At 43.1% G+C, this 21,947-nt stretch overlaps 1 protein-coding gene across 23 annotated transcripts in view; it reads right to left on the bottom strand.

Moving 5' to 3' along the window:
• Positions 1-21,947, bottom strand: part of EPB41L3 (erythrocyte membrane protein band 4.1 like 3) — a 232,322-nt gene that overhangs the window by 166,521 nt on the left and 43,854 nt on the right. For 5 of the 23 annotated variants that reach the window (XM_060613314.3, XM_060613323.3, XM_060613310.3 and 2 more), the window contains exon 1: positions 12,865-12,888. The exons of 3 other annotated variants lie outside the window; for them this stretch is intronic. Coding sequence is in view for 7 of the 20 variants with exons in the window: in XM_060613307.3 (XP_060469290.3) it covers positions 12,865-12,919 (55 nt within the window). In the remaining 13 variants the exon portion in view is untranslated. Of the gene's footprint in view, positions 1-12,864; positions 13,088-21,947 lie in introns of those variants that run through there. 15 more of the 23 variants (XM_060613317.3, XM_060613315.3, XM_060613316.3 and 12 more) reach the window with 11 other exon arrangements.

Raw genomic sequence — 21,947 nt, 5'->3', positions numbered from 1 at the left:
TTAATCATATGACCTGGTTCCACTTCTCATGCAACCAACTATGAGCTGTGTGACCTTGGGCAAGTTACTCAATTTCTCTAAAGCTCAGTTTCTTCATCAATAAGTAAGGGACAAGGCCGGATACCTATCTCATGGAGCTAGAAATAATGACTAAATGAAATCACCATATAAGGAGAGTAGCATCCCCAGCACATTGTATAAATCCAATCGGTGTTAGCCATACTGCTGGAGATGATGGCAACAACATCGGATGAACACCCATGACCGGCCACTGGCACACATCTTCTCCCTCCGTAAAGCCCCTGAGAATCTCCCATCCACACCCCTCAGCCACAGAAGTCGCCAAAGCTCTGGTCTGGATACCACCAATTTGGATTCTCTCAGAGACCCCCTGAAACCGTCCTGGCCCTGTTCCTACCCAGTTTTGTTCAGATGTTTGTTGAACACTCACTGTGTGACTTAGGACTACGTTAGAAGAGCAGAAATAGATAAAAGAGAGCTGATCTCTTGCTTTGGAGGGAAAAAATTGACATGCTACTTGTCTGATGGGAGAACAGATGTGAACAAATCATTTCACTGAATGCAGGGAGCGTTCTGCTGGAGGTGGGCCAAGGTACTATTGCAAGAGCACCTTACACAGCCTGAGTGGAGGCTTTCTGGATGAACAGGAGTTTCGACAGCAAGGAAGGAGGAGAGGAGGGTGGGGAAAGGGCATTCCAGGCACAAGAAACGGCTAAATCATAAAAGGCACAGGATCCTTGAAATAGCCAAGGGAATGGGAAGCACTGTGAAAACAGAAGAAGGGAAAAAATTGAACAGAGGTAGATAAGGTCTCATTGATTGGTGACTATGTATATCAAGGTAACTCCTTGAATTTTAACCTGTGGGCGATGGTTTGTAGCGAGGGGGGCAACACAGTTAGATTTGTATTTTAGGGCTATTGTTCTGACAGCATTCAGGAGAAAGGATTAGAAAGACACAGGATGGATTAGAAAGACACCAGGTAGAAGACTTCTGCTATCCTTTAAACAAGAAATAATGACTGATACTAACAAATCAGTTATGATTATTATTACCAGGACATTAAGTTGTCAGTAGGGCACGAATAGTAGGGGTGGGAAAAAGTGAGATGGATTTAGAAAGAGGCAGAGAAAAACCCAGCAGGACTTGATGTCCCGTTTCTTGACCCAGTTTGCACGCAACGTCCAAATTTTGACTGAATTAACTCACTATGAAAGGGTCTGCAATGGATCTAGTTTTGAGTGTAATCATACCTAAAGGGGAAAGAGGGGAGGAGGGAATGTGGAACAGATGGTGGGTCTCTGGGCGAAGCACTGGAAGAGGTGGGGTCGTGAGCACAAGTGGCACAGGAAGGACCTCCCACTCTCGGAAACGAGAAGGAAGGACCGGAAGATGAGCTTAGTTACAAATAAGCTTGGGAGCGATGGGTCGGGAAGTGGAGCTAGCTCACCTTTATCACCTCTGTGCTTCACCTAAGTCCCCAAGGAAATAAAAATTCTCCCGTCTTTCCTTAGCTGCTCCACGCCTACTGAATTTCCTGCCACCAGTGGTGCCCCGTCCCCTGTAGCCACCCACAGCCTCTATCAGGGCTTGTGTCGTAAGGGAAGAGGGGAGACATCAGACAATGTGGGGTGGGACACAGACATAGGGCTTTTCTTTTTTTCCCCAATAATGGTAACATCTACAGGGCAGCTAAAATGAGAATCCGAACTTTTCCCTCAAACCAACCATCACGTAGCAAAATATTCATTATCTGCCACAATGGTGTTCAGACTGGAATATGGCTACCTCTGGGAGCACACAACTTTTTTTTTTTTTTTTTTTTTTTTTTTTTTTTTTTTAAGGAATATGCTGGCACTTGTCTAGTGTTAAGGGACTCGGTTTCCAGATTCTCAATTTCTAGATCCTAAAACTGATCTGCCTGAGAAAGCAACAGTCAACTGAGGTTCTCCTTTCTTCCGTCCCATTTAGCACGCCCTTCCTCCCACTAGGCAACGCAAAAGGCAAACCAATCCCCAGGCCCAATCTCCACAATGCATTGTCCCAGGACAGCAAACATTTGCAAGGCAAGAAACGAAGAGCTAGAAGATGGATAAAAATTTCTTCTGGGACTGGAATCGCTTCGGTAACTGATTCCCACATATTTCCCAGCTCAAGTAAACTCTATTTTTTTCCTTTCAACCAAACTGAAGGACAAAATGAAGTAGCTAATAGATTAGCTCCAAGAATTAGGGGATATTTGCTGTAATATGGTTTTTCTTCCCTGTGCATCCACCTTTTTTTCAAATTTTTTTATTTTTGAGAGACAGAGAGAGACAGAGCATGAGTAGGGAAGGGGCAGAGAGAAACAGAGGGAGACACAGAATCCAAAGCAGGCTCCAGGCTCTGAGCTGTCAGCACAGAACCTGACGCAGGGCTCAACCCCACAGACTGCGAGATCATGTCCTGAGCCGAAGTTGGACACTTAACCGACTGAGCCACCCAGTTGCCCCTTTTTGCATCTACCTTTGTGCCTCAATACTTTTGTTTGTACTTATCTAAGAAGAAAGGAAAGAAAGAAAGAAAGAAAGAAAGAAAGAAAGAAAGAAAGACAAGAAAAGAAAGAGAGAGAGAAAGAAAGAAACAAACATGGGTTGGAAGGAGGCAAGGAGGAAGGCAGGAAAGAAGGGAGGGGGAAGGAAAGAAGAGGACGCTGAGCCATGGCTCACTTTAGCGACCCATAATATTTACCCACAAATGCACGAACTAATGGAAAAAATGCTCTCTTCGTTTTACTAAGATTAATTTCCAATAACAGATTACTTTTTATGTGTAATATTTACCATAGTTTGTAATATATGTGTGTTGTTCGCCCTAAAGTGTCTACTGTTAATAATTATAATCATCACTTAATCCAGAAAATAGTTCTAAGACTTAGAACATCATGGCCACATAAAATGAAAAATGAAGCTCAAATTTCAATTTGTACACCCATTTTATTGCAGGGAATTTTGATAGGTAATCAATAAGATACTTCCAAGCGTAAAAATATTACATTAGGATAGTACTCTGTGCAGGAAGTAGAATGGAAATAAAAGTTTAAGGAGGAAAAGAAATGATGCAAAATGTCTGTAAAAGAAAAGTCTGTTCCTGTGCTTGTGAAATAGATGATGATGGATAGCCAGTTGCTGTGATATTTGAAAGGTATCTATGAAGAAGTGATGTATTTATTGGATTATAAAAAGCCCAATATGTGCATGAGATCTGAAATTTTATCTGAAGCCATTTAAGTTTAAGATAACGATTTTAGATGCGAGCTTGAAAATGTGCGAGAGATACATAGTTTTTCACTTTTTTAAGTGGTACGAAGCAAAAAGTGTGAAGGCCACCGGTCCTCAGTGGAGCACCATCCCAATCCACATCCAGGAGCTTCCCTTCTGTCTCCACTATGGCTTCTATCAATTCCTCCGAATCGTTAAAAAGAAAAAAAAAATCAGGTATGAGAAAAGAAAGGCTTTGTTGAGGTATCAAAGAATGTTTCTGAAACACTAAATGTGAAATATGGATGCAGATTTCCCAGAGGTATCGCCACAACTGGAGCTGCCCCCACACCCAAGCCTTGATTAAAGGCAAAACATCCTTGGGTGATACTGACAACAGGAGGGGCTGACTTAGTTGCAGTTAATTTCCCCCAAGGCATCCTCTGGCCGTGCGCGCGCGCGTATTCAAACCACTCCCTGGCTCCACAATGGAGGAAGCATGGTAAACATTCTACTCTCCGTGTCCACACTTTCAGACCCCTGAATTTCCAAATTAAGAAGTTGTTACTGAAAATGTTGTGCACTGCCCACTTCTTATCAGGTACTTCCAAGAGCCCTGGCGTAGCCCCAACATGCTTTGAACTTAAGGAATTCTATAAGAAACTCAAACTGAAAAATCGGGAAAGGAAATCAAGACGTGCAGTTATCAAAACGGGAGGAACTGTGTAAAGATTAAATTCAGCGCGGGCTATGGAATCTCCTAAGGGAACATTTCCATAAATGCGGTTTTACAAAATGTATCTTGATTATAATCTGTAGATTTGATTGGGCAACATTGCCTTTCAACAAGGCTGCACGGCATTTTGGAACAATTTTCAGTAATCTGGAATGGGAATAACTCAAAATTAGTCCTCCAGCTATAGCAGTCCACTAGAAGAAGCAAGAATGAAACAGAACAGTAACAGCGGGCTCCATTTTGGTAAGCCGAACATTTTTAGTTACATGGTTGCATCTTAAAGAGGTAGTGGGCTGCCTCCAGATATGTTTAGCAGGTATCGGCGCTTACTCTGGGAAGTTAACCCAACGCTTAATACCAATCACTCACCTTTTAATTCGGAATTACTGTCACTGCTGTGTGCATGACCAAAACAACAATTAAGAATCAGCAGGGCTCCTGAACAATTAGATTAAAACGTCGCTGAGGTGTAATATATAAATTAGTCCTCAGATTGGGGATATTCCCATTGTGAATGAGCAGCCCAGCTGAGAGATGACGGGGATAGCAGGCTCCTGGAGTCTTCAGGGGCAAATGTGTTTTCTACATAGTTCACAACACCCCGGTGACTAACCTAGAGACATGTATTTCCCTTACAGAAAGGTGAGAACATTTCTTCTCTTTTCTGTGTATTTCCCAACAGCAGATAGTTTTCTATAGCTAAATTGCAGTGCCTCTGAATGGGGGATGTTTATCTGGTGTCCCTAGTTGGAATTCACAATATGTTTCCCCATGGCAACATCTCATAAATCAGATGTCTAATTATATTGCTGCATTTCTATAGTAAAGTCGGATGTACAGAAATCTCAGGTTTTTGTTACTCTAAATGAGCTTTGTTTAAGAGCTAAAGACATACCCCTTCAAAACTTGTAGTCTGTGGTGCTTTCTTCCAAACGTTAGCTATTTATGATTCAAACTTTCTAAAATGCACAGATTCCTCTTTAAAAGGAGCATTATTTTGTTGGTTGTGGGATGGTTATTATAATTCTTACAAGGAGGTATAACAGTGCAAGATGTCTGGTGGTAGATGAAGCTTGCCACCTTCTTGTGCAAGGCAGTCGAAAGCTATGCTTTGAGTTGTCTAAGATTTTCTGTATCTTCCTCTGCATTCAGGTTGTCGGCAATTGGTTCTTTTTTTTTTTTTTTTTAATGTTTATTTATAGTGGAGAGAGAGAGACAGAGAGTGAACAGGGAGGGGCAGAGAGCAATGGAGACAGAATCTGAAGCAGGCTCCAGGCTCCGAGCTGTCAGCACAGAGCCCGACGCGGGACTCGAACCCACGAACCACGAGATCATGACCTGAGCCGAAGTCGAACGCCCAACTGAATGAGCCACCCAGGCGCCCCAGCAATCGCTTCTTAATTTTGTCTCTGTTCTGCCTTATACCATCCTTTTTCACTCTTCAAATCAAAGAGAAAGATCTGTTAAAATTATATTGGAAGTAAGAATACATGACATTCTTGTACATGGCTACAGATTCATCGAAATGTTCCTCTAAGAATATGCTCTAATACAAGGGCTTTGTAACATCTATTTTAGCTGTTCAGTGGCATTTTCTCATTTCCTGGAATTTGGCATTTTGGAGAAAGAGAATCAAAAAATGATTCATTCTGGATAGGAAAGGTGCCGCCTTTCAATACGTCAAGAGCATTGGGAGTTAGATAGGCTTCCAGTGGCTGCTTTGGGTACTCAACCACCATGTATGATATGTTCAACGTGAAAACAATATATTTAAAATTCTAAATAAGTGGCTTACCGGCTTCTAGAATACAATTCATTCTTATGTCGGGAACTTTCTTTACTCACACAGGTTTTATTGCTGTGCCGTTGCCTGGCAACAGTGATGTGGCAAAAGATGTCAGAGGTTAAAGAGCAGACTAAAGTCATTATGGAAAGCGAGCCTTATCAGCCTTTTCCATCTAGCTTTGTAACCCTTGAAATTCAATAGGTTTCATTGTATTGAGTAGTCTGTATTTCGTTTCTTATCAAATGCCAAGTCTTTTAGAGACTTTTCTTTCTGAATATAAGCCCAGTCCCAGGCAGAATTTTAATATGCACATTGCTCTGTAATGGGCTTCTGTATTACCCTAGCACACTTCAAAGGTTAAAGTGAAAAACTTCTGGCTTTCTGAAGTCATGTACTGTGTGCAAAGTGGTTGCGGACACGTTTGGAAGCATTCCAAGAGGTATCAGAAATATACATTGGCTCGGGGTGTGTGGATGGCTCAGTCGGTTAAGTGTCCGACTTTGGCGCAGGTAGCGATCTTGCAGTTCATGAGTTCAAGCCTCGTGTCAGGTTCTGTACTGACAGCTTGGAGCCTGGAGCCTGCTCCGGATTCTATGTCTCCCTCTCTCTCTGCCCCTTCCCTGCTAATGCTGTGTCTCTCTCTGTCTCTCTCTCTCTCACTCAAAAAATAAATAAACATTAAAAAAATTAAAAAAGAGAAATATAAATAGGCTCTACATTTACTCAGTTTGAACCACTAGTTAACGTTAAATAATATGCCATTTCAACCCCATTAGCCCGCCTAGTAAAAAATACTCTTTGGGAGCGCCTCGATGGCTCTGAGTATCTGATCGGCTCAGGATGTGATCCCAGGGTCATGAGATTGAGCCCCACATCAGGCTCTGCACTGAGTGTGGAGCCTGATTAAGATTCTCTCTCTTTCTCCCCCTGCTCCTCTCCCCTGCTTGTTCTCTCTCTCTCTCTCAAAAAAATTGTTCTTTAGAGAATGGAATGCAAAATGTTCTATAGGTTCGTTGGTCTATTCTGAAATGAGAAAGAATGTGATCAAAATTTAAGCATCATCTCTGGGGTGTATTTTTTTTCAGTCCGTTGTGTACCAAATGCTAGGCCCCTAAGGATTCGTAGCTCTCGGATAGTTGATTACATTTCAGCATGATGCATTTTAAGATTTCTTTTCCAGTGGGCCTAACATATGCTTTAATGACATTTCCTTTCTAGGCAATGTGGTTGTTCCATGACTCCTAGCCTGAATTTTTAATTTTTTCCAAATTACTGCTATAAAGGTGAGACAACCTGAATCAGAATCACAATCCATGTTGGTCTGAAGTGGATCCAGAATTATTTCTGGAGGAAGATTTCTATCCCTGCTTGTGGCATCATTGTCATAGCCATGGGAGCCTCCCTATCTCTGTTAAAAGGGTGTTGGTGAAGTCCTTGTCCTTTCCGTCACCCTGTGAGAGTACCCGCGGAAGAAGGTCCGCTTAGGTTTTAGCATTAGAAAACCTTGGGTTATGGGGCGCCTGGGTGGCTCAGTCGGTTGAGCGTCCGACTTCGGCTCAGGTCACGATCTCGCGGTCCCTGAGTTCGAGCCCCATGTCGGGCTCTGGGCTGATGGCTCGGAGCCTGGAGCCTGCTTCCGATTCTGTGTCTCCCTCTCTCTCTGCACCTCCCCCGTTCATGCTCTGTCTCTCTCTGTCTCAAAAATAAATAAATGTTAAAAAAAAAAAAAAAAAAAGAAAACCTTGGGTTGTATCTTACAGATGTTTCAGATCTGTAACTGACCATGTTTCCCTCTTCACTTTCACCGCTCAGGACCTGAGAATCGAATCTGCAACCCACCTGTCTCCACTGCACCAGGCACGGAGGCAGGCATCTGTCACACACATCTTGCCCTGCCTTTATTTTCCTCTCTTATATTGTCTTTTAACTCTGACTTCTCCAACTGTTTATTCTATTTTTTTTTTTTTTTAAAATAGTTATTTGGTTATTTTGAGAGAGAGAGGGGCAGGGGAGGGGCAGCGAGAGAGGGAGAGAGAGAAAGAATCCCAAGCAGACTCCATGATATCAGTGCAGAGCCCAACACAGGGCTCGAATTCACGAACCGTGAGATCATGACCTGGGTAGAAATCAAGAGTTGGACGCTTACCCGACTGAGCCACCAGGCGCCCCTCGTTTATCCTATTTTAAAGACGGGGATGCCTACCTCAAGTGTCCTTTAGAGCAATGCAGTGTGCGACTTTTAAAAACTAACCACAAATAAGGTAGTCAATGGAAGAGAGAGAAGACAATCCTCTTACTATGTCTTTGGTCTTCCATTTTGTGACTCCAAGCAGAATGAAGGGTTTCTCCCGTGCCATCCCCCCGCTTGTTGTGAGTCCTGACATCCAGAGAGAAGGCGTGAGTTCAGGGGAACAGGAGCAGGTGGGAGCCGGGAGGGCACAGAAGAGGGAGGGAGAGAAACCTCCCTCTTTGGCAGCAAGGAACCGAAAAGAAGTTTCTGTGGCTACAGGGTCCCTTCCGAGGAAAGTCAAGAAAATGCCAGTCAGGAACTTGGTGCATTAAATCCAAAGGTGACATTTAAAGTCCTGACGCATCCAATTTGTATAACATAAGAATGTCATCTCCACAATACATATTTATGAAGTGGTTATGTTCCTATGCTGTACAACCATCACATCCTGATTTGTCCCACACGCATATGCAATTTTAAAAATTACCCCAAACCTGTTACGAGCTTGTCCACCCCCACAAATAAGAGACAAGCTTCATTTAAAACACACACACATAAGAGGTATGTAGAGAAGTTGTCGTGGCTAAAGAAAACTGTGCCAGTTCTGATCAAGAGCAAAAAAACAGGATTTGAATACTTAATTGAAGAACTAGAGGAAGGAAATATAACGATGGGAGTCTCGGAAGGCACTATGGGGTATGGCGTGGATACTCCTACGGGGCTGAAACTTGCCCAGATTGTATGGTGAATCAGCGAGAAAGAGATTTTATGTTAGAATGTTCAGAAGCCTGTACACACACACTGTTTCACCAGTTTGGTGCAAATTAGCAGGTTCCACAGTATTTCACATTACCCTTCAGGGTGTCAGTTCCTATGTTCTTGTGCTAAATCTACACCCATCAGGACCTTTCTCCAAGGGGGAAAAAAAAACACAACCCTCTAGGGAATTCTTATTATAATTCTTATTATTCACATAGTCCTCATAAACAAATAAGGAAAAATTAGCTACTTGTGTGGTGTTTTGTTTTGTTTTGTTTTATAGCAAGGTCAGGTTAGACAGCTCAGGTAAAGAATTACTTAATTTCAATGAGTAGTAAGTGGAAGCTAATTCAGGTCCTTAGAAAAAAATGCCTAACATACATACTTTTAATAACATTAATAGTATTTTCATGTTGGAGCGCCTGGGTGGCTCAGTCGGTTAAGCGGCCGACTTCGGCTCAGGTCATGATCTCGCGGTCAGTGAGTTCAAGCCCCACGTCGGGCTCTGTGCTGACAGCTCAGAGCCTGGAGCCTGTTTCAGATTCTGTGTCTCCCTCTCTCTGACCCTCCTCTGTTCATGCTCTGTCTCTCTCTGTCTCAAAAAAATAAATAAACGTTAAAAAAAATTTAAAAAAATAGTATTTTCATGTTAAAATTACGTCTGTTAACAGTGCGTTCCTCACAGGTAATACAAGGTCAAAATTCCCTCTTATTACCAATTTTTTTTTAATGTTTATTTATCTTTGAGAGAGAGACAGACAAAGAGACAGAGCACAAGCAGGGTAGGGGCCGAGACAGAGGGAGGTACAGAATCTGAAGCAGGCTCCAGGCTCTGAGCTGCCAGCACAAAGCCTGATGCAGGGCTTGAACCCACGAACCATGAGATCATGACCCGACCCAAAGTCGGATGTTTAACCAACAGAGCCACCCAGGAGTCCCAAATTCTTTAATGGTGGGATGTGTCTGTAAACATGACATGGGAACGTACCATGGACATCAACTTCATATTAGAATCAGTTTTTTTTTTTAAAGTAATCTACCAATATCTTGAATGTATTTCATTTGTGGTAAAAATAAAAAAAATTCTAATTTGATTCCTGTCATCTCAAAGTTAATATATCCAGAATGTAGACTGTTTCCCTCTCCCATCCAGCCACTCCTAAATAATCCTCTTCTGCCAGGGGAAATGCATATGTGTGCACACGTGCACACACACACACACACACACACACACACACACACCCTTTCCATGTATTTCATCTCCCAGACTTGAAAGTATCTTCTTATTCCTTCATTACTTACTTCCAATCTGTTTATTCTTCCTGTCAGCTCTCTCTGATGGGATCTGATAAAATCTTTGAAATAATTGTTTTCAATGTTACTGTAGCTGTTCAGTAAACCACCCTAGACCCTGTGCGACAGAGTTACCATAGCAAGCCTGAGATGCTGTCCTTAGAAAGGCCTCCTTGCAAGGTTGACCCTCGTCTGGAGTCTGGAAACTTACTCCCCAACTAATCAGGGTGGCTCACTGTGCCCAAACTAGTAGTACAAAACAATGCGGTTTATGCCAAACACATGCTTTTCTCTGGAAGTCTGGAATTTTGATAGGTGCGAGGCAGAGGCTATCTATGTGACCAGCCCCCAGGAAAAATCCTGGGCACTGAGTCTATAATAAGCTTCCTGGGTGGACAGTATTTTCTATGTGTTGTCACAGTTTGTTGCCGGAGGAAGGAAGCACATCCTAGGTGACTGTCCTGGGAAAGGACTCTTGGAAGCTTGCAGTTCCCTCCGTAGCCATATGAGTTGTGTCGCGGGTCCTACATTGGCCTTTGCCCCCTGTGCCTTTTCCCTTTGCTGATTTGGCCTTGTATCATTTCAGTGCAAGAAACCTTTGCTGTGAGTACCATGGTAGGTTGAATCCTGTGCGTCCTCTTAGCAAACCACCGCACCTAGGACTCTCGACACAACTCGTATGGCCTGCTACATCACGTCTAGCCTCTTCTGAGCCCTTCAGAACCTGCCGTGACGTTACTTCTCCAGAAGCTTCCGCCAGATTCCAAGGTGGACCCTGTACTTCAGGTAGACCATCATCGGCGCAGGAGAGATGGAAGTGTGTAAGGCAAGTTCTCAGGTGTGAAGGCACCTGGTTTCCGTTCTTAGTTCTCTCAGTTTGTCCTACTATTTCCTATTTAATTGGGAGTAATTCACAACCTCTCTAGGTCTTAATATCCTTACACATACAATATGAATAAAACTACAGATACATATAATATCCAGGTGCAAGATTTTGGCTCTCTGTATAAATGATTTCTTATTGATTTGCAGCTAAAGGTACATTCGATCAGAGTGTATTGTAAAACAAAACTGCACTGCGAAGGCAGGCCTATTTTCTCTGTACCGTCCACTATGCAAAGCCATTTTTGTGCAGTTCTGCAAAAATTTCTGGATGCACCGGCAAAAATGTGAGTAACAATTCAGAATTAGACATTTAAAGGAAAATATAACATACTACAAAAATAGGAATGATACTCAAAATATCAGGCCATAATCTCCTGGGTAATAGTATTGTTTTTGAACGTTACTATCAGAAAAGAAAAGAATTAAGAGAAATTAGCAAGCCAGTAGCTGGCAGGAAAGGGGCGGATTTCTGTTCAGCCAGGGCCCCATGTCCCTCAGGCTGAGGCAGTCGACAGATAAGAAACAGCTCTTTCGTAAACATTAAGGACTCCCTTTGTGAAAACCATCAAGATCAGAAGGCTTCAACAAGAGCCCCCTGAAAAATCTCTCCGCATTAACTGGTATGTTTGCATATACCCCTTGCTCATTACTCACTTCTAATACCAATTATTGAAATTTATTTCCCAGTGATCAACAAACGGCTTACAAAAGCCACGGAGGGGACCATACAAAAGAATCTCAAGTCCGGGGCGCCTGGGTGGCTCAGTCGGTTAAGTGTCTGACTTCAGCTCAGGTCATGGTCTCCTAATTCATGAGTTCAAGCCCCGCATCAGGCTCTGTGCTGACAGCTCAGAGCCTGAGGCGTGCTTCAGATTCTGTGTCTCCCTCTCTCTCTGCCCTTCCCCCACTCATGCTCTGTCTCTGTCTCTGTCTCTCTCAAAAATAAAAACACGAAAAAAAAAAAAAAAACTTGAAAAAGAACTGAAGCCTGAAATGTGTTCCTAGGTTAGTCAAATGAGTGGTTCCATCCTTCCGAGGTATCCTCCCTGCTCCCTGTTCATGTTTTATTGAAGTTGTTTTGATAATTACTTACAAAAGAAATTTAAATTCTTATTTTTAATTTTTTTAACATTTATTTATTTTTGAGACAGAGAGAGAGCATGAAAAGGGGAGGGTCAGAGAGAGAGGGAGATGCAGAATCCAAAACAGGCTACAGGCTCTGAGCTGTCAGCACAGAGCCCGACACGGGGCTCGAACCCACGGACCGTGAGATCGTGACCTGAGCCGGAGTCGGACACTCAACCTACTGAGCCACCCAGGCGCCCCAAGAAATTTAAATTCTATTTCATTATTCTTCTGTGTAATTTTTGGCACAAAGGAAAAGACGTGATCATTTGTGAACTGCAAAGGCTAAGCATAAGTACAGGGCATTCTTGTCTTTGGAGAGCATTCAAACTTTTCCCTTAACCACTTCCTAAATTGAAGTTGTCATCAAGCTAAACGGTGTTCCCAAACTCTTAAGTGTGAGGCCTTAAAAAGCAAAGCATTTCAGATGAATCGGTCAGACTGGCGTGTACCAAGGACACAGGGAAAGGTGAGATGACATTGTAGCTAACGTCCACCTCTTCTCAATTCCAGATTTTCCTACTAAACCCTGAAAAGCAGAGCATTCAAGCCGGAAAAAACAAAACAAAACAAAACAAAACAAAACAAAAAAACAACCCAGAGAACCATTAGCATAGCCTTGAATGAGCAAACATTTTAAGAAGCCTCCTGCACAAAGAATAATTTCCACGTCTCCCTGGTTGAATTTACACGTGGTATTGCTTAAATATTTATCAAATTCAGAGCTATAACCACTAAAAGCGGTCACTTCTCCTAAGTATACTTCATGTTAGGAATACAAAAACTTTACCTCCAAATCCTAGGAGGGACTTTGAACACAGATAGAGACAGATGAAAGATGGCATTGCAGCAAATTCCGAAGTTACCGGGGCGCTGACATTCGGGCTTCTGTGCCTCCAGGAATATTCCCCGTGAGGCACGCCAAGATCCAGGGCGGGGGTACAAGCAATTGTTTTACTATCACAGCCAGGCACTCTCCTTGAATTCAACACTCAGAAAGACGAGCCGGGAACAGGAAGCAGTAACTGCACGGCATTTTACGCTGCCCTTCAGATTCCTCTCCCGGTATTTTCCCCGGTTCCCAGCGTGGTTTCTCCGCATGACTGTGCAGCAGTCTCGAAAGTGCTATGGAAGCAGCTCCCAGCAGCAGGCAGGCAGAAAGCGGCATAGGGCTCCTTGACCACTGGCTCCCAAGCATCGTCATAGGATCTTTTGCTTGGTGAGAGTTTTCAGTTCAGTGATGCACGTGGATATTTTTAAAATCCTTCGTTTTCCCAATTGCCCTACGAATACACACTTCAAACACCTACAGACAGAGCTGTTGAGAGGAACGTGATGATTATCCTGACGTGTTCCCCTTCATTTTGCCGAGGGCCCCACTGAAGCACTTCCCTTCCACTTTCTGAGTTCATCTAACTTGCTTTATTCCCTCGAGTACAGCATGAGCAGGACCACGCTGGCCACACCAATAAGCAAAGATTCTCCACTGAGCAAACCGGGCAAAGTCTGACAAAGCCAAACGGAAGCTTCAGAGCAAGGGAGACCGAGAAGGGAATGAGAACTAACATTTTTGGGATCATCTATCACGTCATGTGCCATATTTACAGAACCCCATTAACACACTGACCCCATGAACGCTGTATTATCATCCCCACTTTTACAGATGCAGGAATGTCCCCAAAACGATCAAGTAATTTGCCTGACATCTCCTAAAAACCCATAAGAAAATCACAAGCGACCTCACGGAAAACCGACCGAAAGACATGAAGACACATTCCATGGCCGGACAACGCGTGTGCCAATCGGCGTGAGAACTGGCGTTCGGCATCATTAGTGGTCAGAGCAATGCAAATGAAAACCCCACGGACATGACCATTTCATGCCCATTCAACTAGGAAAAATGAAAAATCAAACAACTCTAAGCGTTGAAAGACGGTGAATCCACATTCCGGTGAGAGTTAAAATGCGTGCAACCAACTTTGGAGAACAATTGGGAACCATCTCCTAATATTGAACACTCGTCCAGTAGTTCTGCTCCTACCCCAAGAGAGATTCTTGCACGTGGACATGAAGAGTTACGCTCAATAATGCCAAAACAGCTCTTTCCGCAACAGTAAAATCCTAAAAAATACCCACATGCCCATCGACAAGAGAGGATACGCATAAAGTATATTTTACGCATTAGAATGTTAGATAGAACAGAACAAATGTAGTGCAGCATATCACAGCAGAGATGAATCTTCTCAGTAAAAAGTCTCAAAGGAGTACATGCAACATTAGGTCCTTTTAGGAAAAATAATTATCATCAAAAGTTTCCTTTTCAGAATACTAATGAGCGGAATAAGATAGCATATAAAGGAAGATAAAGGAACAACAAACACGAGACTCAGGATGAGGTCAATGTAGGTGGAGACAGGATGAAATGAGGGAAGACCCAAGTGATTACCAAAATCCTAGATTTGGTTTGGGAGGTGGTCACGTGGGGACTCAATGCATTATTTAAAGTGTCTGACTAATAACCAAATAAATAAAGAAGGAACACTGATGAGAATGTCTCATTAGCTAAGGATTATTGGTAGTCCAGCTTTGTATATCTGACTTCCCGAAGCACCCGAAGAACCAAGAAAAACAACAACAAATAAACAAACACTAGGCCCAGATCATACAGCGAATCTATGAAAGGCTCAAATTCAGGTCTGTCAGACTCCAGAGCCTGTGCTGCCACCAGGAAGGGGCCACTCTTTAATTTTTTTTTAATGTTTATTTTTGAGAGAGAGACAGAGAGAGGGTGAGCAGGGGAGGGGCAGAGAGAGAGCCACCCAGGCACCCCAAGGGGCCACTCTTTCTTTCTCAACTAGAAGCACAAAAATAGAGTGAGTTCCTCCCATTCGCCCACAGTGATGGAGTGACCTTGTCTACGGATCATAACAAGAACTGATCAGGATAGAAACAGACAGGACAGAAAGGCAGGAAAGATATTACCAGTCTTCCAGATACTTCTGGGCAATATACAGACTCTCCTCGGCTGGAATCCCGGACCTACTCGTACTGCCGGGGTCACCGGAGGGAAATGCTTCATTTGCCCAGCCTCAGTTTCCTCGGGATATGAGGATTGGGGATGACGGCAAAGGTGATGATTATAGCGACTAATCCTTTCTGTTGCTTATAAGCCACAGTTTGGCCAACATTGTTTATTATGACCCTCACTATGGTCTACGAGGCATGAATTATTATTCCCAATATAGTGATGAAGTGATTGAAAGAAAAAGAGGTTAAGAAACTCCCTCATATATATATACAGCCATTATATCTCAGCTAAAAAAAAATAAGAAATGTCCCCAAGGTCATGCAACTATGATGCAAGAGTAATGAACCCAGCTCTGACGGTTCAGTCGCCTCAGCTCCTAACAGCTAAGGTATACACACATATGTATATGTATAGACACCACATATATATAAACACAAACACTCGTACATGAATAAGTATGCTTAATACACATACATACTCATATGGATAGACCCACATGTACATAGATACGTGTATACACACATATGTATATGTATAGACACCACATATATATAAACACAAACACTCGTACATGAATAAGTATGCTTAATACACATACATACTCATATGGATAGACCCACATGTACATAGATACGTGTATACACACATGTAACATACACGTATAGACACATTCCTTACACGTAAGTATAGACACACAGTCAAACACACATACATGCTCTATACAGACATACGTACTCCAACACACAGGTACAGATGCACATATGTATGTGCACACATAATATATACACACTCATGCACACGTATGTGTAGACACACACTCATGCACACACATGTGTGCACACACACACACAATGTTGCCTAGCCTTCCTTGCACTGCTCGCAAGATGAACTGATGTTAAAGACTCCCTGTTCCTTCTCCCTCCAGCACATATCACACACAGTCATCCACGTGAGAAGCGACTTGACTCAACATAGATGTATTTCCCTTGGGGCACCTGGTCTCGTGACTTTCATCCAGGGGCTCCTAGGTGTAGCCGTCGTTCACATTTTCAGCATATGCTTCCCAGCATGGTCTCTCCCTCCATGTTAGTGGGCACAGGAGTCTCGGGTCGGACCTCACTCTGCTCCTCCGGAGGGAAAGGCCCATATCTATGACTGACCTCAGAGAAAACCAAGTGGGAGCGAACTAATCAATATTTGTAATCCGTGCCTCAAAATTGGGGAAAATCCATCAAGCCTTCCTGGTGTGGTACAACCCAATGGAACATAAATCTAGTTTTACTTAGATTGACATCTCAGAGGATGGAGTCTGGAAAGTTACCAGTGCTTAACAAATGATAGCAACTGTCATCATAAAAAAATAACACTCGCTATTATTACTTACAAAGAATCCAGTTTCCCTTGTTTGGTTTCTGATATCTGAATTCTGGGGTTGTCTAGTGTCTAGATATGAAGTTCTTCAGTGATTTTAAGTTCAGTTACAAGCACAAATTGCATTTTAAGAGGCTTGGGACCCTGGAGAATTATGAAACGGTAAATGGGTCCCAACTTTCAGTGTTTTCTGTTGATGTAAGTAAGTGAAATGGGTATAGGAGTTGAAAGTGGGATACAGAAATAAAAAAAAAAAAAACCCACCCTCTATAAACTCTGAACCTCTCATATATGTGAGACCCGGGGATACTTGTTACCAGGGGAAAAGCGAACAAGGCTCCCTCTCCCCCACTTGCACCCACTTTCCCTGACTGAGTTCCTCCACCTTCCATCAAACTCCACTCAGGTCTTCCAAGCACAAAAATTTAACTTTTGAAAAGACTAAGACACTGCGGCTTCACCTGTACCTTTTACGCAAAAGGGAGAAAAGGAAAAGAAAAGGAGAATAAAGATTCAGAATGCTGGGTTTTATATCAAACTAGAAAAATTTGCTTTCTGGTGTCTCCGTGGAAACCCCCCCCCCCCCGAACCCCCCCAGGGATTTCAAATCCAAGGGCCACCGGGTTGGCTCTCAAATTGAATCCCAAGGCAGTGGGGCTCCAGAGTCATTACATTTTGCTCAGACATCAGAGAGGGAAGGCAGTGGGAGGCTGTAATACGAAACCAGGCTAGAAAAAGTGTTAAACACAGAAGAGACAGAGAAGCCAACGGAGCCAGAGCTTCACAGATCCTCATCCCACAAAGAGTCGAAGGCAGGTAGAGGGAAACAGGTGGGGAGGACGGAAGTCTTGGCAGCTGCCTCCAGGCAGCTGTGAGAGCTATGATTTAAGCACATATTTCCACAGAGAACTGAAACACATCTGGAACCCACCACTTAATTTCTCCCAACGCTAAACAGATGCTTACTTTTTAGATGCTACCCAGTATTTGCTTGAATATATTCTAAAACTAACATTTTCTAAACACAACAAGTGCAACTTGGTATTTTTTTTTCACAATGGCCAACACGGTTCTAACAGAGTATTAGTGCTGGAGAGGACCAAAGACACGAGCTCTTCCAGCCCTCATTTTGGGAAAGAGGAAACTGAGTGCCAGACAGGTAAGCAACTTATCGATTGGACACAAATAGTCTGCAACTGAGCGGGAAGTAGGACCTGGATGGAGATTTTCACTTTAAATATTTTAACCTCATAAAAACTTAAATGTCCCATGGCATTGCAGGAGCTGTTAAGAAAGTGTAAGTGCAAACTAAAAGCATTTCCCAGGGATCTCCGAGGGACATGAGCTTGAGCAGCACTGACGCTGGGATTTTAGCAGGGCCAGTGAAGACTTTGCTGGGGAAGTTGCTGGCATCTCCCAGGAATGGGGAGCCCCTGCAGACACCCTGGCTGGGAGAGAGAGCAGCAGAGAGGAAGGTGCAGACACCATAAGGTAACGAAGAACGCCATGACAATGAGCCGCACCTGACATACTCCAGACATAAGCTGGTGAACAGAGAGGGGAGAACCTGAAAGGCTTCTCAATTCCTGAGATACAGCCAGAGAGAAGGCTCAGGGGAGTAATGCTTTCTGACTGTGTTTTAGTTTATTGTTTCACTCCAGGCAGGATGGCTGACACCAACAGATGACAGAAGCATCGTGGCAAACACATAGCAACAGTTCCGACCACGCCCCTGACGCTGAGCAAGGTGGCCGGCACACATTAGCTCTGCCCGGCTTCCACCAGCCTCACCAGACAGGCTTTCGACTGCCCACTGAATCAGTGAAGCCTGGAGAAGTTTTGAGACTCTTGGCAGAGTTACAGTTTTATCCTGAGTCGACTAACTCAGGAGCCACCTAGAGGGGAGGGGCACTGCTCCGTCCTGACCCACTTTCCCGAATCCCTATCTAAATGGGTCATCCAGAATGGCACAATTCAGAATCAACACGCATTTTCCTTCCTCCTTGTTTTCAGAATATCATCTGGATACAGCCGACCATAGGAGAAAAAGTTTACTTTAAGAAAATTATGTCCCAAGTAGCTCCTTATTTCCTTCATTTCTAACTGTGCTTTTCTCTGAACATTTCAACATTTCTGAAATCAGGATGTGAAACTGATTCATATATTCGATGTGATCGTGTTTTCTCCCCTGAAAAGGTGTTATTCAATGGGTGGGGTAGGGGTGCCTGGGTGGTCCAGTTGGTTAAGCCACTGTCTCTTGATTTCATCTCAGGTCATGATCGCAGGGTTGTGAGATCAAGCCCCGCGCAGGGCTCTGCTCTCTCCCTGTCTCTCGAAATAAACAAAAAAACATTTAAATTGGTGGGGTGATCATACAGCAACTGAGAATTCAAAGAGCTGTGTTATTTGTTGTTAGCGATAAATGCCTTGGAAAATTTCAGATGAACCATTTTAAAGTATGGGGTCCTGGACCATAATTCTTAAATGCTTACCTAACATGTTTCTGACCTTTCCTACATTGGCTTTCTCTCCATAAGGCAACCGGAAATGACAGTACGACGGAAAGTGGTGAAGCTCTGGGGCCTTTATTACCTAGATTCAGTCACTAAGGATCAGCTAGGGCCTACGTGTGGCAAACCCAAAGTTCCTCTAGTGGCTCTGCCACAGGACAATGTCACTGCATTTGATACAGGCGTGATCGGAAGGCACTGAATATGTGGTGTAAGGCATACTTTGTTGTCAGTGGTATTGAATTTAAGACTAGCAGATAAGCCAATTTTTCACCAGGGAGACATCAAAGTCTAACTTAAATATTTGGTTCACTTCATAGTTTTACAAAATTACTTCAGCTCTCTTGATCTTCTTTTCCCCATCTGTTACGTGGAATTAATAGCTACTGTAAAGATTGTTGCCTGCTAATAAAACAGTATTCCAAACCTCTTGGTGAAATAAAATGAAGAACAAAAAGTAGAAAGATGGTGGCACGTAATAGATGTTCAATAAATGTTAGCTGCCTTCCCCGAGTAATCTTTTATGCTTCTTCCTAACACAAAGAGGAAAATCTCACCACCCAAATCGACAAACATCTGAAAATATCCTGCAAGCATCAATGGTGAGACACCCCCGAAATATCAAAGTCTTTCAATTTGCTTCGAAATCTGTCAAGCGAAAATCTGTAGCAAATCCACACAAAAGGTATACAGCTTCAAAGACAAGGCTGACTTGAATGAAAAAAAAAAAAAAAAAAAAATGAATGTAACACTAAGTCCAGCATGAGACGATGACTCAGAAAATTGGACTCCAGGCCCGTGTGACTTACTGTACCAGTCAATGGTTGCCTTGTGTGGGGAAGGGTGAGATTTCCCCAAATTAATAGAATGATCCTTTCATGCCTTCAGGAATTGTGTGTAACTTTTCAAGAAAGAAGACTCACGAACGGAAATTTGAACGAGGAAAATAAATACATATGCTAGATGCAGCGGTTACATTTTAGCTTTTATTCTTTTCCGGTGCTGGCAATTTCTCCCGATTGGAGTCTGCAACTGTCATTTACGGAGAGTAGACTCTGCCAGTTAGTTGTGGTGAAAGTATCTCTACTACTTGTCCCCGCTACTCAAACCACACAGAAAGATCTCGAACCAAGATCCTTGAAACAAGGGATTGCACACATAGATTTATTTAAATTATAAATGATTCTGCTGTACACTCTCTTCTGACTGTGTTCATCCATAGATTTCCTCAAAGGGGACCTCAAAATTCTACCATGCTAACTCTTCTCTGTTAAGGACCCAGATCCACTTTCCATTTGGTTTTTGCTCTGCTCGGTACTAGGGAGTTGGTCAGGAGGGGTCTACCCCTATGAACCGCATCATTCAGGCCGCCTGACCCACTTACTTGGGTTGGCTTTTGCCATCGGGAGGGAAGCAGGGGAGGAAAGAGAGATGGGGGTATTTTCCCCAGGCTTCCTCTCTATTTCAGTGGCTGCCAGTGGCTGAGTCTGTCCCCAGTACAATTCTCGTTAGATGGTCTCCCTCTTACAATTTCAGCTCCCAGTGGGCTCTGTTCACACTTTCCTCTCCTTACCATTTCAGCCGAGGGGTGGTAATGGCTTCCCACTATTCTGGTCCTGGTGACTCAACGTCCCTTGTTGGTTTCTGTAAAATTCCTTGCTTAACAGTCTCTAAAACTCACAGCTGGCTGTGCCTCCTGCTTCCCTGTGATGCTCCTGGTTGATATGCCCACAAATCAAGCTAACGGACACCAAAATTTGTTCCTTCCACTCAATAATTCAGTTAGAGCAACATTCTGTATTTTAGCATATGCCCTTTTTTAAAAAAAAGATTCATTTATTTGGCCAAGCCACACTAGACAGAGAAGCTAAAAGATTGAGGGATCATATGGTACAGGCAAGTAGTCTAAATATTTTAAAAATATCAGTGAATTTTATTGCATTATGTTTTTCTGCGTGTGGTGCCATGGCACTCTTTAAGATAAATAGGGTTCTGTGTATGGTAATTTAACTTATTTCCAAAGATAATTATTTGGCAGCTTGGCTATTCAGTGTGTTCAATGTGCTCCATGAAGCCTGACAACAGGACACATTTATAGGACACATTATAAAAACAGAGCCGATATTCGAACTTTTGGTGTCACAGGTCATTTTGGACATCATTTCTTCATTTGTTCAGAACCCTCACAATTATTTTGTCCTTTACCTGCACGAGAAGCAGAAGTAAGACCTTAACTCATCAAACTATCCTCAAGTAAACATGAATGAATTACATATTTTGGCTTAGAACACTTAAAAGTTCATTAAAATAGGTTTCGATATGTATCTTGGAAATGAAATTTAACCCACGTAAGTCACTATCCCTGTCAGAAATTAATTAGCAAGGAGAATAATTTCATGCAACTTTGAGGAAACAGCGATAATCAGGAAGAAGCAGGGAAGGGTAGAAATTAATTACGTGACTGTGGGCCTTATAATTGGAAAAAGACTATCCTGGAGAAGGGGCACTGGTGAAGCAGACCCAGACAGCCACAGTCTTCCTTTTTTCCCTTTCTGCGTCTGTTTCCTCACATGACATCCATAGAAATCTCCATATGATGTAAAAGCAGCCAACAAAGATGAAAATAAAAATAGCTACAATTCTCACAGTAATTCCTCCCATATTATGAATGCAAGCCTGTTAGAAATACCTGCCCCTGGGGCGCCTGGGTGGCTCAGTCGGTTGGGCGGCCGACTTCAGCTCAGGTCACGATCTCACGGTCCGTGAGTTCGAGCCCCGCGTCGGGCTCTGGGCTGATGGCTCGGAGCCTGGAGCCTGCTTCCGATTCTGTGTCTCCCTCTCTCTCTGCCCCTCCCCCGTTCATGCTCTGTCTCTCTCCGTCTCAAAAATAAATAAAATGTTAAAAAAAAAATTTAAAAAAGAAATACCTGCCCCTAAGAAATACCATAAGGTAATTCCCATCCT

This window comes from Panthera onca, chromosome D3 (genome assembly GCF_046562875.1).
Source record: "Panthera onca isolate mPanOnc1 chromosome D3, mPanOnc1 haplotype 2, whole genome shotgun sequence".
NCBI classification, from domain to species: domain Eukaryota; kingdom Metazoa; phylum Chordata; class Mammalia; order Carnivora; family Felidae; genus Panthera; species Panthera onca.
The sequence above is the reverse complement of the archived record's forward strand: the minus strand, read 5'-3'. Positions and strand labels throughout refer to the sequence as shown.